Raw genomic sequence first — 12086 nt, 5'->3', positions numbered from 1 at the left:
TCTTTTCCTAAAGTTCTAAAACAAATTAAAAGCAAAAGCAAATTAGAAATGGTAGTTTGAAATAACACTAAAAGAAACATAGCCTTGATAAGTCGAAGAGAAAAATGCCTACTTCGTGAAATATTTGTGCAGAACCAATTCACATTTGGTTGAACTAGCTTCTTCTGCTGTAAACCATCAATCTCAAATTGAACCCTTTTAATAAAGCCCGTAATATGGCAGATTGACAGTCTCAAACTTCCGAAACTCAGTATCAATCCCATTGCAGTTAATATCTGAAAATGTATTATCTTATTTGTTTGTGAGAAAACGCAAAAAAAATGAACATGTTTTGAGATGAAGAGGATTTTTAGGATTTTGCTGTGAGAGGTATTTGCAGTTGAGTTGAACTGTTATTCTTATCTCAATTCAATTCTTTAAAACAAACCCCCGATTAAAACCGCTTCTTTTGTCCTTTTTTTGGATGTGCTATTTTTCTATTAAAGAATTGAATTTAAAATCAAATTTAAAACATCCATTTATCTTCTGCCACTTGGCATTATTTTTCCATATTTTGACATGAGGCTTATTTCCTGATTAGTTGTTTGCAAACGTGGGTTTTTTTGGTTTAACTTTTTGTCTGATTTGCTTATTTTTTTATTTTTTATTTTTAAATTTAGCAGTTTCAACAATTTTAACTTAAGCAGTTTTCTTTTGTACTTTAAATTAGGAATTTGGAATTTTGTAGTGTCATCTTAACAACTCTTTGCCTCTCCTATTAATAATAGATAGATTCGTACCTTAGTTTATGACTTAACGATGGTCCATTAGTATGATTCAATGTAAACACGAATATGAATAATTTTTTTATCATGTCTAGATTATCTCATGCAATATCAAATTTATTGATCATTCGATAAAGATATACTAAGGTTAAGTTCCACTACTCTCACTTTAATTTACCAGTTTAGTTTTTAGGAATAATAACCTCGGCGGCCCTGGCCTTTTGATAATGGGACAAAGAACGCCCTCAATCACCTTAAAGTTGAGGGATAAAATGAAATGTTTATCAGAATTTTCAGGTGGTCAAAAGTAACCCTAAATTATCAAATATAAATTGTAATGGTGGTTTTTTTTTTTTTTTTTTCAAAAATGAAAAACTCCTGAAATTACACACACTATTTTTTACCCAAATGTTAGTGTATTAACATGACAAAATTTTTAGTTAACTCCCTAACTCATAACGGGGAAGAAACACTGCTTCCAACTTCCAAGTTCGCAGGCGAACCAGCTCCAATCTGAGTGCACTCCCGTAGGGTCATTCGCACAAATGCCCTTATTCAGGAGCCATACATGTGCAGCTTGAGATGGGCTCGACTCAGGGCCGGCTGAAGAGGCCTAAAATTGAAGAGCCCAAAGTTACCTCTTTATTGCTGGCAAAAGCTGCTTGATATTTCATGGGAGAAAAACATATATATATACATAGATAGAGGGTGTATTTACAAAGCATAACGATACTTTTAAGTTTGCAAAACCTAACATTAGAAAACTTACAAAACCTATACAAAATACCAAATACATTAAAAAAAAATTAATATGCAGTAAAGCATAACCCATAAATCACGTAACCGTAAGTCATAACATGCCAAAATGACTTAGTTGCTGAATATGAGTATTTAGTTAGCACTGAATCACACCAAACTTCTGGTTCCATTAAGCAATTGTAAGTCATAACATGCCAAAATGAGTATCCTAATTATGGATATGCTGGTAACATATTCACACCCCAAACAACTTTGACTATTTAATTAGCAATTTGAGATTTTTCAAATAGAGCTATTTCTCAAAATTACATCTTATATGACAACCGTTTCAAAATTTGGAAGTCAAAATCCACAAAAATCATGTCTTTTCTCAACATTAAGCACAATGTACTGTTTTTAAGCACAAAATAATAAACCCAAAAATAAAAATGAAACATACCATTTTCTATACAAAATTCATACCCAAATTATACAAATATTCATACCCAAAATAATAAACCCAAAAATAAAATGAAACATACCATTTCCTATACAAAATTCATACCAAAATTCATACACAAAACAGTGAGAACAAAAAATAAAAATGAAAATACTAAAATATACCTAAATTATACAATATTTATACCCAAAATAATAAACCCAAAAATAAAAATAAGACATACCATTTTCACACACTTTTTATTCATACCCAAAATAATAAACCCATTTTCTATACAAAATTCAACATACCATTTTCTAGCTATACAAAATTCATACCAATCATTTTGACCATAAAACACCAATTGAAGAATAAATACTTGTTTGTCATGAATATGAAAACAATACTTGTTTGTCATGAATATGAAAACGTTGTTATTAGGAAAAAATATGAAATTTGGGTTTGAGTAATGGTGTATTTGAACTACTACAGAGGAGAAGTTAGAGAGATTGAAAAGATGAGGGGAATAGAGAGAAAAAAATCTTTTTGATGATGATGAGGGGAAGAGAGAGAGAGAAAAATCTTTTTTGATAAAGACTTTGAAAGTAGAAACTGAATCATACTATACTAATCTTTAAAAAAAAAAATCGTACTATGCTAAGCCAAAAATTAAAATCCAGATTATGTTCCTAAAAAAGGGCCCAAAATCATGGAAAGACACATTAATCCCAAATGTGGTGTGTTTAGTAATTAAATTATTATATTTTGTAAATAAGAAAAAGTATCCTTATGTTTTGTAATTTATAGTCTTAAGTAGTATTATTAGGTCATTTTCCCATATTTCATTCCAAGTTTTTGCACAGATTTCCCTTCAAATGCACTAGTCTTTAATTTTTGTCCCTCATATTTGTGGTCTTTAATTTTTTTTTCCTACTATTTATTTAACGAAAATATCCAAACCTGCTTCGCTCGGCATAATTTCTGTAACATTTTTATCTTCGAAAATTGAATTTTTGCCTCGCTCGGCATAAATTAGGAATTAAGTTATGTGACATAACAGTGGTGGAGCTACAACCCGGCAAGCGTGTTCAACCGAACACCCTTCGCCAAAAAATAATATCCTGTAGACATGTCAATTATTACGTATTACAGACATATATTACATATTGAACACTCTTAATATATAGATTATATGAATTCGAACACCCTTGACAAAATTCCTAGCTCCGCCACTGCGACATAACTCATAAGTTTTGTACTAGTATTTTTCAGATTATATTGAGTGTTGAAAGTTTTGCCTTGTCCGGCATAATTTGTGTGGATGTTATGATATATATGCCGAAGTTAAATGTAAAATATGCTTAGCGAAATCTAAAATTATACCGTTTTTCAAATTATATTGAGGGTTGAAGTTATGCCTTGTTTGGCATAATTTGTGAGATGTTATGATACATATGATGAAGTTAAACGTAAACTATACCGAGTGAAATCTAAATTATCCCGCGCCAAAAATGCTGAAGAGAAAAAATTAAAGACCACCTCGAAATAGGGACATTTGTGCGAATGACCCGTTTCATTCTCAATCTGCCCAACAAGGCTCACCAAAATGGATGGTCATGTTAAATTCTATTAAATTATCATCGTTACAAATCGAACTGCCTCAAAAGTGTTGGGCGCCCAAAAGGTGTTCAGCCAAAACAATTTTTTGTTTTGTTTTTGGTTTCATATCCGCTTTGGACCTGACTAATATGGATTCATGCGTGGAAGACCCCAATTTGGGTAAATTATTCCCTATCAAAGGCAATTTCATACTCAGGGCTCGAACCCGAGGGTTCTAGTTAAGGATGGAGGAGTATTTACCACTCCACCACAACTGTTAGTGGTGCGAAATAGTTACAGTATATATGTATGTTATACACGTCTAACTTGTCATGAGCTGCTATACTTATGTTGCTATTTCGAAATTAAATTTCATGCCAGCCCAAATGAGCACTTCAGCATGTGTGATTGACTGCAGCCTATCCTTTCAGAGTTCATTACTTTTGGATACTGTCTCAGACAATGCCGTGCATGCAAAATTTTAAGTTATGTTTTTCCCAAATTGCCTTGAAGGAATTTGTTATGTTTTCTCCTTTCCTCCTTATGTCAAGTGGAGTGGATGCCTTTCACTTTAAAAGTAAAGTGATTACTTTACTAATTACTATATAGCTACTGTATTCTGTAGGAGAGGTGTACATGAAATTACTCTGCCACTTTTTTTAGCATGTGTGTGTATATATATATATATATATATATAGCATGTGTGTGTGTATATATATATATATATTTAATAGTAATCGATTGTAAAAGAATCTTGCCAGACAGTATGAACAGTTAAATACAGTATTATCATGCCTTTCTTGCTTGAAGAAACTAAAAAAACTTGCGAAAACACGCACTGAATCACCGTGCCTATGAGAATTGAACAAATTTAAAGGTATAACAAGTGCGTTCAGTAATTTTAAGTTTTCAGGTAATAAGGAGAAATATGATAGATGTGGTGTGGGGTAAGTTATGCCTGCACAGGTAAAGAATTTTACTGTTGCCTCGTTTGTTAATTAACAGAATTCTTTATTTACAATCTATGCATCCAGAGAGGAGAAAGCGACTTAAGGTAGAGCATTTTTGTCCTTAACAAATTTCATTCCACTTGGAAGATATTGCAACAATATGACAACATTCTTTCAGGTTCTCAGTCAAATAATCCAACTTCTTTTCCATTTCGAGGTATGAATATGATGCTTAACTATACTCCCTCCGTCCCATATTACTAGTCCACTTTCCTTTTTTAAAAGTCAAACTATATAAACTTTGATCAACATTTTGAGATATACTTTCACATATATAGTTATACGGGAAAAATTACAACTTGTAGTACTTTTCGTGTAGTTTTTGAATATCTAAATTATAATTTTAAAAGCTTGAGTTGATCTAATCCAAATAAGCTTCGAAGATTAGTCAACTTGACTCTCGAAAAGCGAAACTGGACAACTAATATGGGACATATAGTAGTTATTAGAGAAATAGTGATATGAAGGATTGTTTAACTATAGTAATTAGAGTTTAAACTGAAGGTATATACAACTTAAATTCTAGTAATTATAATAGGTATTCCCCCTCCCTGTTCCTCCCTGGTAGGCAAAAGAAAAGAAGGGGTGGGGGTCCCTTGGTATAATGTTTGATCTGTAATTTGTAAATCTGACCTATCTATTCCATTCACTATATGTCGCCACTGTGCAATTATGTGCCTAATATGTCGAAACCATGAGTTGTCATATTGACATTCTCAAATTGCTTAAAGAGGCTTGAGGAACTTTTTGCATAAATCGAAATCGAATTTTTCTTCCAGCATCCATTGCCTAATTGAGATGATTCTCTCACCACTTCAAGTACACTATCAAGGCAGACACTGGATTCTAGATATTGAAGCTCCATTTCGTCAATTAGTCTTGCAGTTGACTAAATGCAATCTGAAAGATGTAAGAGTAGATCGACATGGTCAGTGCTAAACTATCTTTAATAGGCGACCTTTTTCCATCTGTCAATATCTTGGTCGAACAAGTATCTGAAGAAATAGTCGAGGTTCACAAATTAGCCAGGCGTTAGTGTTATTAAAAGAAAGTTCTAAGTCATATAAAAGGAGAAGGAGCTTGTGGGAAAGAAACAGGTATAAGGCAATGTGCAAGCCAATGTGCAATGGGGATCAACATTATGCAAAGGTGAGAAATATCATATCTTTATTGTAAATAAAGTGACATTCACTAGCTCTATATATGGGTAATCTAATAAAGTTGATGCTTGTGCAACAAATTCATCTGGCTATTCACTATCTTATGGTACTATTGAATTGCGATCTGCTCCAAGATAGAAGATGAATGTCATTTTAGCTTCATTTCCATAAATGATGATCATTAATTAAGCAAACACATTTTGATTTTTTTAGGGGAATGGTTCTTGTTCTCAAGCACATGTATTTACACTAGATATGAATTGATTAAAAAAACTTGAGTAGCTTGTTGGATTACGCCGATTGTGTAAATAATTTTACAATGCCAATGAATAATTTTTTATTCAAAACTCATCTATATTCCGCATATAAGGATCAATTAGGCCATACTGTTGCATATCGAAACACATATGGCCAGAGTTCATTGATGACGATAACAGAAAATTTCCACTAAATTCAAATTTGAAAATCCAAAATTGAAGCAGATAAAAATCGAAAGAATGTGATGTGGGGCGTGAGGCTGATGTTAACGTACAACCACAAGTAGCATTAGATTGAAGATAGGACCTTATCTTTTCTCATCCACTGCATTTTCCGTTTATCATTCATTTACCATCCTCCATTCGTTTTTTTTACGTACACATATATTTTATATTTTTTTTAATTTGACATATTCATCTTTGATTTAATTATCAATTCAGCAGCTGTTTGACACATGTCACTCTACCACTTTTAATCGTGAGATGTGGCGAGCATATTCATCAGATAAGGGATATTTGGCAATTTGTTGAACACACATGAAAGAAATTAATGTTAAAACTCAATTGATTTAGAAAGTTAGTTGAAGCTAGCTAATTGAAGCTCTAAAGACAATTGAAGGAATTCAAATTGCGTTATTGAATATTTTGATTTTTCACAAGCAAGTAAAACTCACAAACAGGTACATAATTCCATCTTCCATGCAAGTATTTAGAGATTTAATCCCTCCAATTCTGTAACGTTTATTGCAATTAATCCTTAGATTGGAAGGAATATGATTACAAGCCAAAAACTAGGGTCCAAATTTCTTACTAGAAAGAAAAGGATCAACTTTTGAATAAGTAGCACAGTGCGAAATGGATAACTACTTTGCTATTAGGAGTAATTCAGTTCTGACCTCCAAATTGTAATATTGAAAATGTGCAATTACAACAGAATATTCTGACTTTAGCTCTGAATTTGGCACTAAATTGAGATTATTGCCATAAGTAGAAGATCCTTAGGAGGAGAACTCTGGCGAGGCGAATGGCCATTGCACATGCATGTGTCCAAATTATGAAAATGACCATGCGACAACCTAATAAAAGAAAGAACGCAAATGTAGATGGGAATAATTTGTACAGTCCCGCAGAAAAGAACAGCGTAAAATATAAAAAATAAAAACACGAAGAAGCCTGGGGATTCAACATTTCATACGTATATACATAAAAAATAATTTTAACCTTGTATATGATATCGTTTTACATCGAAGGAATTCAGGCCTCTTGCACAGTGGGGAAGCCACATGTATTATATTCAAGGGGCAATATTACACTGTGTAGATAGTTTTTTTTTTTTTATATATATATATATATATATATATATATATATATATATATATATATTATGTGTTGTCGTATGTTTACTTGTTCCTATTTTAACCCCCCGTGAAAGAAATTCTAGTTTCTATACTGCTCTTGTGGACCCTAGCTCTGCCACTGGCCCCATCATCCCATAACCATCATTGATATTCAATTCTTTCCTCCACATCCCTTATTATTTTTTTTCAAAAAAAAAAAATGAAATAGAAAGAAATCTTAGGTTCTTGGCTTCTTAGCCATTTGCGTTTAATTCCAGGAAAAAGTAACTGCAACATTGAATCTCCAACGTACAAACCTCATCTACAATGGATTGAAGCTCTCATTTGCGTAGCCATCACTTTCAACACTGTCTAGCGGATTGGTTATATGTAAGAGACCCAAGCATGAGAGTAATGATCAAGACCCACATCCACTATAGCTACTATATATTAATATACTAGTGAGTAAAGAGAGTAGTATAAAGGCAAGCAAAAGCTAAAGGAAGCATATTGAGAATATGTCAACTGCTTCCATCAACAATTGCCTTACCATCTCCCCTGCTCAAGCTTCCCTTAAGAAAGCCACTCGCCCCGTTGCTTTTGCAAGGCTTAGCAACTCTTCTCCTCCTTCTCCTTCTCTTCCTAGTCTCATCAGAAACGAGCCCGTCTTTGCCGCCCCTACTCCCATCATCAACCCCACTTTGGTACGATTTTAACTGACCTCAGTGTATTTTAACCTGTTACATGTAACAAATTATTTACTCCATATCTTGGTATTCTTATTTTCAAACTACACTCAACCAACCATCCAAATAGACCTACATTTGGCATTAATTACTTTGTTTTTAAGGGAGACAATTGTTTATCGTATTTGTAATGACCATGTGTACATGCATGCTAGTTCACGTGAATATTCAATATTGGCATAGTTCTAAACTTCAGTTTCTAGCTACTCTATTTAGTGTAGTTATTTTTGGCCATGAATCTCCTGAAGTTAGGTGAATTGATGTCACTCTGAGGTGCACACATCTATTGAGTGTACTCCATGACATATAACAAGCTTGAAGATGAAAAATCAGTGAGGTGGAAATTATCTAGAGGCTTTGGCAAAAATGAAAAGTAGGGTCCTCTTGTGGACTCTGTGGATAATGTTTTTGCTCATCAAAAAAATGTTTTCTAAAATATTATTTGGTTAATTAATTGTTACTAGACAAATTCAGTTATCCAATGAGTAACCTCGTGTGTTGGCCTATCCTATGATAACTACCACAGAATTTGTGGGACGGTGTCTATTTATAACGTTGTTTTTTGTCTTAATTTTCTAGTTTCTTTTTTTCTTCCAATTTTGATATCCAGCTAAATCGAAGAAAACCGACCATCTAATTAATACTCCATTACGTTAATTCATATCTTCATTTTTGACATCTGCATCACTTTCTAATTTCATTACTCCTTACTATAAACAGACTTAGGAGTAATTAGGTCGGTGCACCTTTCTGTTTTGATATTCATTTGTACCTTTGATTTTTATTATCCAAAATGCTGATGAGAATGTGTGGACTTGCAGAGAGAAGAAATGGCAAACGAATCCTACGAGCAGGCCATTGCTGCACTTGAGAAACTCCTCAGGTTTGTACTCCTCTACGTCATAGTACTTCTTTTTGGATCAAGTGGGCCCATAAAATATACATACATACGTACGTACACACATACACAAAATTCAAATATTTGTGCAAATGCAGAGAAAACAAAATCTTGCAACATTGATGGTTGTTTAATCCAATCTCTTTGTTGAAGGACATGTTACTTAGTTTTAATTTCTCCAGATCTGCATTAATTAATCATTCATCACAACAGAGGCTTTGATATTATTTTTCCCCATAATGTTAGTGAGGATAAAAGAGCTAGCACAATGTGTTCAAACCACAAGAATCTTTCTTCCTTCCTGAAATGCCCCTTTAATAATTAAAAGAAAGGTCTTAAATATTTTATGAAATTGCAGCGAGAAAGGAGAACTTGGACCAATTGCAGCAGCAAGAGTTGACCAGATTACTGCTGAATTGCAATCATCAGATGGCAAACCATTCGACCCGGTTGAGCACATGAAAGCTGGCTTTATTCACTTCAAGACCGAGAAATTTGAGTAAGCAAATTGATCACTTTCTTCAAATTAAATCTGCATCTTCAAATTAACATTAGTGCCTGATAGATTCATATCTATTTCTTTATGTACTATCAGGAAGAACCCAGCGTTATATGGTGAACTAGCAAAAGGCCAGAGCCCTAAGGTACATATTCATGCTACTACTTGTTAACTAATTTGTTATCTAATTTTATTGTATGGCTCCATATGATCTGTATCTAATAAGTCTATATTCCCTAAATGTGTAACAGTTCATGGTTTTCGCATGCTCTGACTCGCGAGTATGCCCATCCCATACCCTCAACTTCCAACCCGGTGAGGCTTTCATGGTTCGTAACATCGCCAACATGGTCCCTGCTTATGACAAGGTCAGCTATAAATCGATCAATTAATCAATTACGCTTCAATCCAAAGTACTAGTCAATTATTTGGGTCTGAAATTGAAATTTTAAATAAATTTGGGATGGAATTTTGAACAGACAAGATACTCTGGAGTCGGAGCAGCCATTGAGTACGCTGTTCTCCACCTTAAGGTAGAGAACATTGTTGTCATTGGACACAGTGCCTGTGGAGGTATCAAGGGTCTCATGTCTCTACCTGCAGATGGTTCTGAATCAACGTACGTTTTTTATAACTTTTTTTTAAAGTATTTATACGTTCGAATCACTTTTTTTTTATTATCGTTGACGGATTAATGATACACGAATTAATTAATCTAATAATGCAGTGCCTTTATTGAGGATTGGGTGAAAATTGGTTTACCTGCCAAGGACAAAGTTCTTGCTGAACACGGAGACAAACCTTTTGCAGTTCAATGCACCGCTTGTGAGAAGGTAAGAATTGAAGGTTTTCCTTTTTCATTTTTGGCGCGTCGGCTCAAATGAATTATGGGCGGTAGCCAAAATATACATAATATACACAGGTTATGTACATATGTTATGTATATTATATGTATACATATGTATATAATATTTATATTATATGTATATTTATATTTAATATACCAAGCATATACATTTACTGGTTATTATTTATTTGTGCGACAAAAAATGTAATTATCCCAAAATAATTTAACTAGTCTGAGACATTTACTTTTTGAAAATGGACATGAATTTTTTTAAAACAATAATTGCAGGAAGCTGTGAATGTTTCACTGGGAAATCTGCTGACATATCCATTTGTGAGAGAAGGATTGGTGAAGAAAACATTGGCATTGAAGGGAGGTCACTATGATTTCGTGAATGGAGGATTTGAGCTATGGGGACTTGAGTTCGGTCTTTCTCCTTCTCTTTCCGTATGAACTTAAACCACCATTTTAAGTGGCCCTCAAAATTTCCGTTTCCATTTTTTCCCCTTAACAGTACTACTTTTGTTTGCGTCCCAAAATCAACTGTATGATGTTGTATGTATCAACCAATATTCTGAATAAATAAAATGGAGAGCACTTGTGGAATTTTCTTTGTGATAATAGGAGTAGTACTTTTGGTTTCGAAAGTTGTACCGTGTGCAAGGTATAAATATGTTGTATGTTTTGTGGTGGGCTTTGGTAGGTAAAAGATGTGGCCAGTATACTGCACTGGAAGCTCATGTAGAGAACGAGATCATCCAGCAACGAGAGGCTTCCCAGATTTAATCTGTTATCTGAGCCAATTCTTGCTCATGTAGACCCAAAAATTGGCCATAATAATAATATACGAGAACTCCTTTTCGGCTACAATTATACCAGTTTTTCACTCTAATTTAACTTCCGTGATGCTTCAATCATTTTCTTAGTATCAGATAACAAGCAATCACAAAGCTGAAAAAATGTCTTAATTTAATTTGCATATAAACGTGAATCCTTCTACCCTTAATCAAAGATCTCAAATTCAACCCTAGAATAGAAAAAATCCTATCACGGAGCATTTCCCCATTTAATGGATCTTATGGGACAAATTAATTTGCGCAAGTAGGTTCCATATAACAAATAACGGAAAAGGGCCAAATATACCCTTGAACTATTGGAAAAGGGTTAAATATACCCCTCGTTATACTTTGGGTACAAATATACCCTTCATTTTAACGGAGGACACGTGTCATCATATTATTGGCCTATTTTAACTATTTTTAAATTAATTAAAAATTGGAGCAAGCTGACGCCGCCACCTTCCGCCGCCGTCGCCGTCGCCGGCGCAAGTCAAAGACATATTCACCACCAGCCCGCCACCCTCTTTGCAAGAAACTCCCCAAACAAACACTTCTTATGTTGATTAACAAGATTTCTTTGTCAGCTCCAATACTGTACCCACAAATATAATTCACTCCTTCAATCTTTTTTATTCTGTAAACCCAAAAAAAGACAATAAATTTTAACTCATATTTGGTGTTGTGCAAATCAAGAAGTCAACTTTGAATAGTAATCTTGAAAGAAAAATACAGTTTCTTGATTTTTATAGAATATATAAAAGTTTCCCTTTCAATGGCGGGGATAGCTATAGTATTGGATCTACTTAGGAAAAACACAAGCTTTAGTGGTAAAACCCTTAATTCACATGGTGTTTTCTCAGCCAAACTAGCTGCTTCAACTGCTGCTGCTACTTACCCTTTTGCTGCTAGGGCCTTTTTTGGCTATGCATATATTTGCTCTTTTGAGTCTTTAG

At 33.8% G+C, this 12086-nt stretch overlaps 1 protein-coding gene across 3 annotated transcripts; it reads left to right on the top strand.

Annotated features, from left to right (window-relative positions):
- Positions 1 to 5675: 5675 nt before the first annotated feature.
- Positions 5676 to 11164, top strand: LOC132047207 (carbonic anhydrase, chloroplastic). 3 transcript variants are annotated; one of them, XM_059438167.1, is made up of 9 exons: positions 5676 to 5699; positions 8872 to 8933; positions 9307 to 9447; positions 9544 to 9592; positions 9699 to 9815; positions 9927 to 10066; positions 10175 to 10280; positions 10583 to 10741; positions 10998 to 11164. In XM_059438167.1, exons 2-9 carry the CDS (start codon positions 8881 to 8883, stop codon positions 11037 to 11039), a joined length of 807 nt encoding a protein of 268 aa, XP_059294150.1. In that variant the 5' UTR covers positions 5676 to 5699; positions 8872 to 8880; the 3' UTR covers positions 11040 to 11164. The 3 variants fall into 3 exon arrangements, with proteins under 3 accessions (XP_059294150.1, XP_059294147.1, XP_059294149.1); XM_059438164.1 differs by lacking the exon at positions 5676 to 5699 and adding an exon at positions 7710 to 8008; XM_059438166.1 differs by lacking the exon at positions 5676 to 5699 and adding an exon at positions 7711 to 8008 and having other exon boundaries at positions 10583 to 10716.
- Positions 11165 to 12086: the final 922 nt, after the last annotated feature.

This window comes from Lycium ferocissimum, chromosome 2 (assembly GCF_029784015.1).
Source record: "Lycium ferocissimum isolate CSIRO_LF1 chromosome 2, AGI_CSIRO_Lferr_CH_V1, whole genome shotgun sequence".
Lineage (NCBI taxonomy): Eukaryota > Viridiplantae > Streptophyta > Magnoliopsida > Solanales > Solanaceae > Lycium > Lycium ferocissimum.
The sequence above is the reverse complement of the archived record's forward strand: the minus strand, read 5'-3'. Positions and strand labels throughout refer to the sequence as shown.

What these genes read in the sequence shown, in the direction of transcription:
- LOC132047207 (XM_059438164.1), top strand. Translation starts at nt 7,823, where the DNA reads ATGTCAACTGCTTCCATCAACAATTGCCTTACCATCTCCCCTGCTCAA. An exon ending in GCACTTGAGAAACTCCTCAG is followed by an intron (nt 8,934 to 9,306) that starts GTTTGTACTCCT and finishes ATGAAATTGCAG; the next exon opens with CGAGAAAGGAGAACTTGGAC. An exon ending in TTCAAGACCGAGAAATTTGA is followed by an intron (nt 9,448 to 9,543) that starts GTAAGCAAATTG and finishes ATGTACTATCAG; the next exon opens with GAAGAACCCAGCGTTATATG.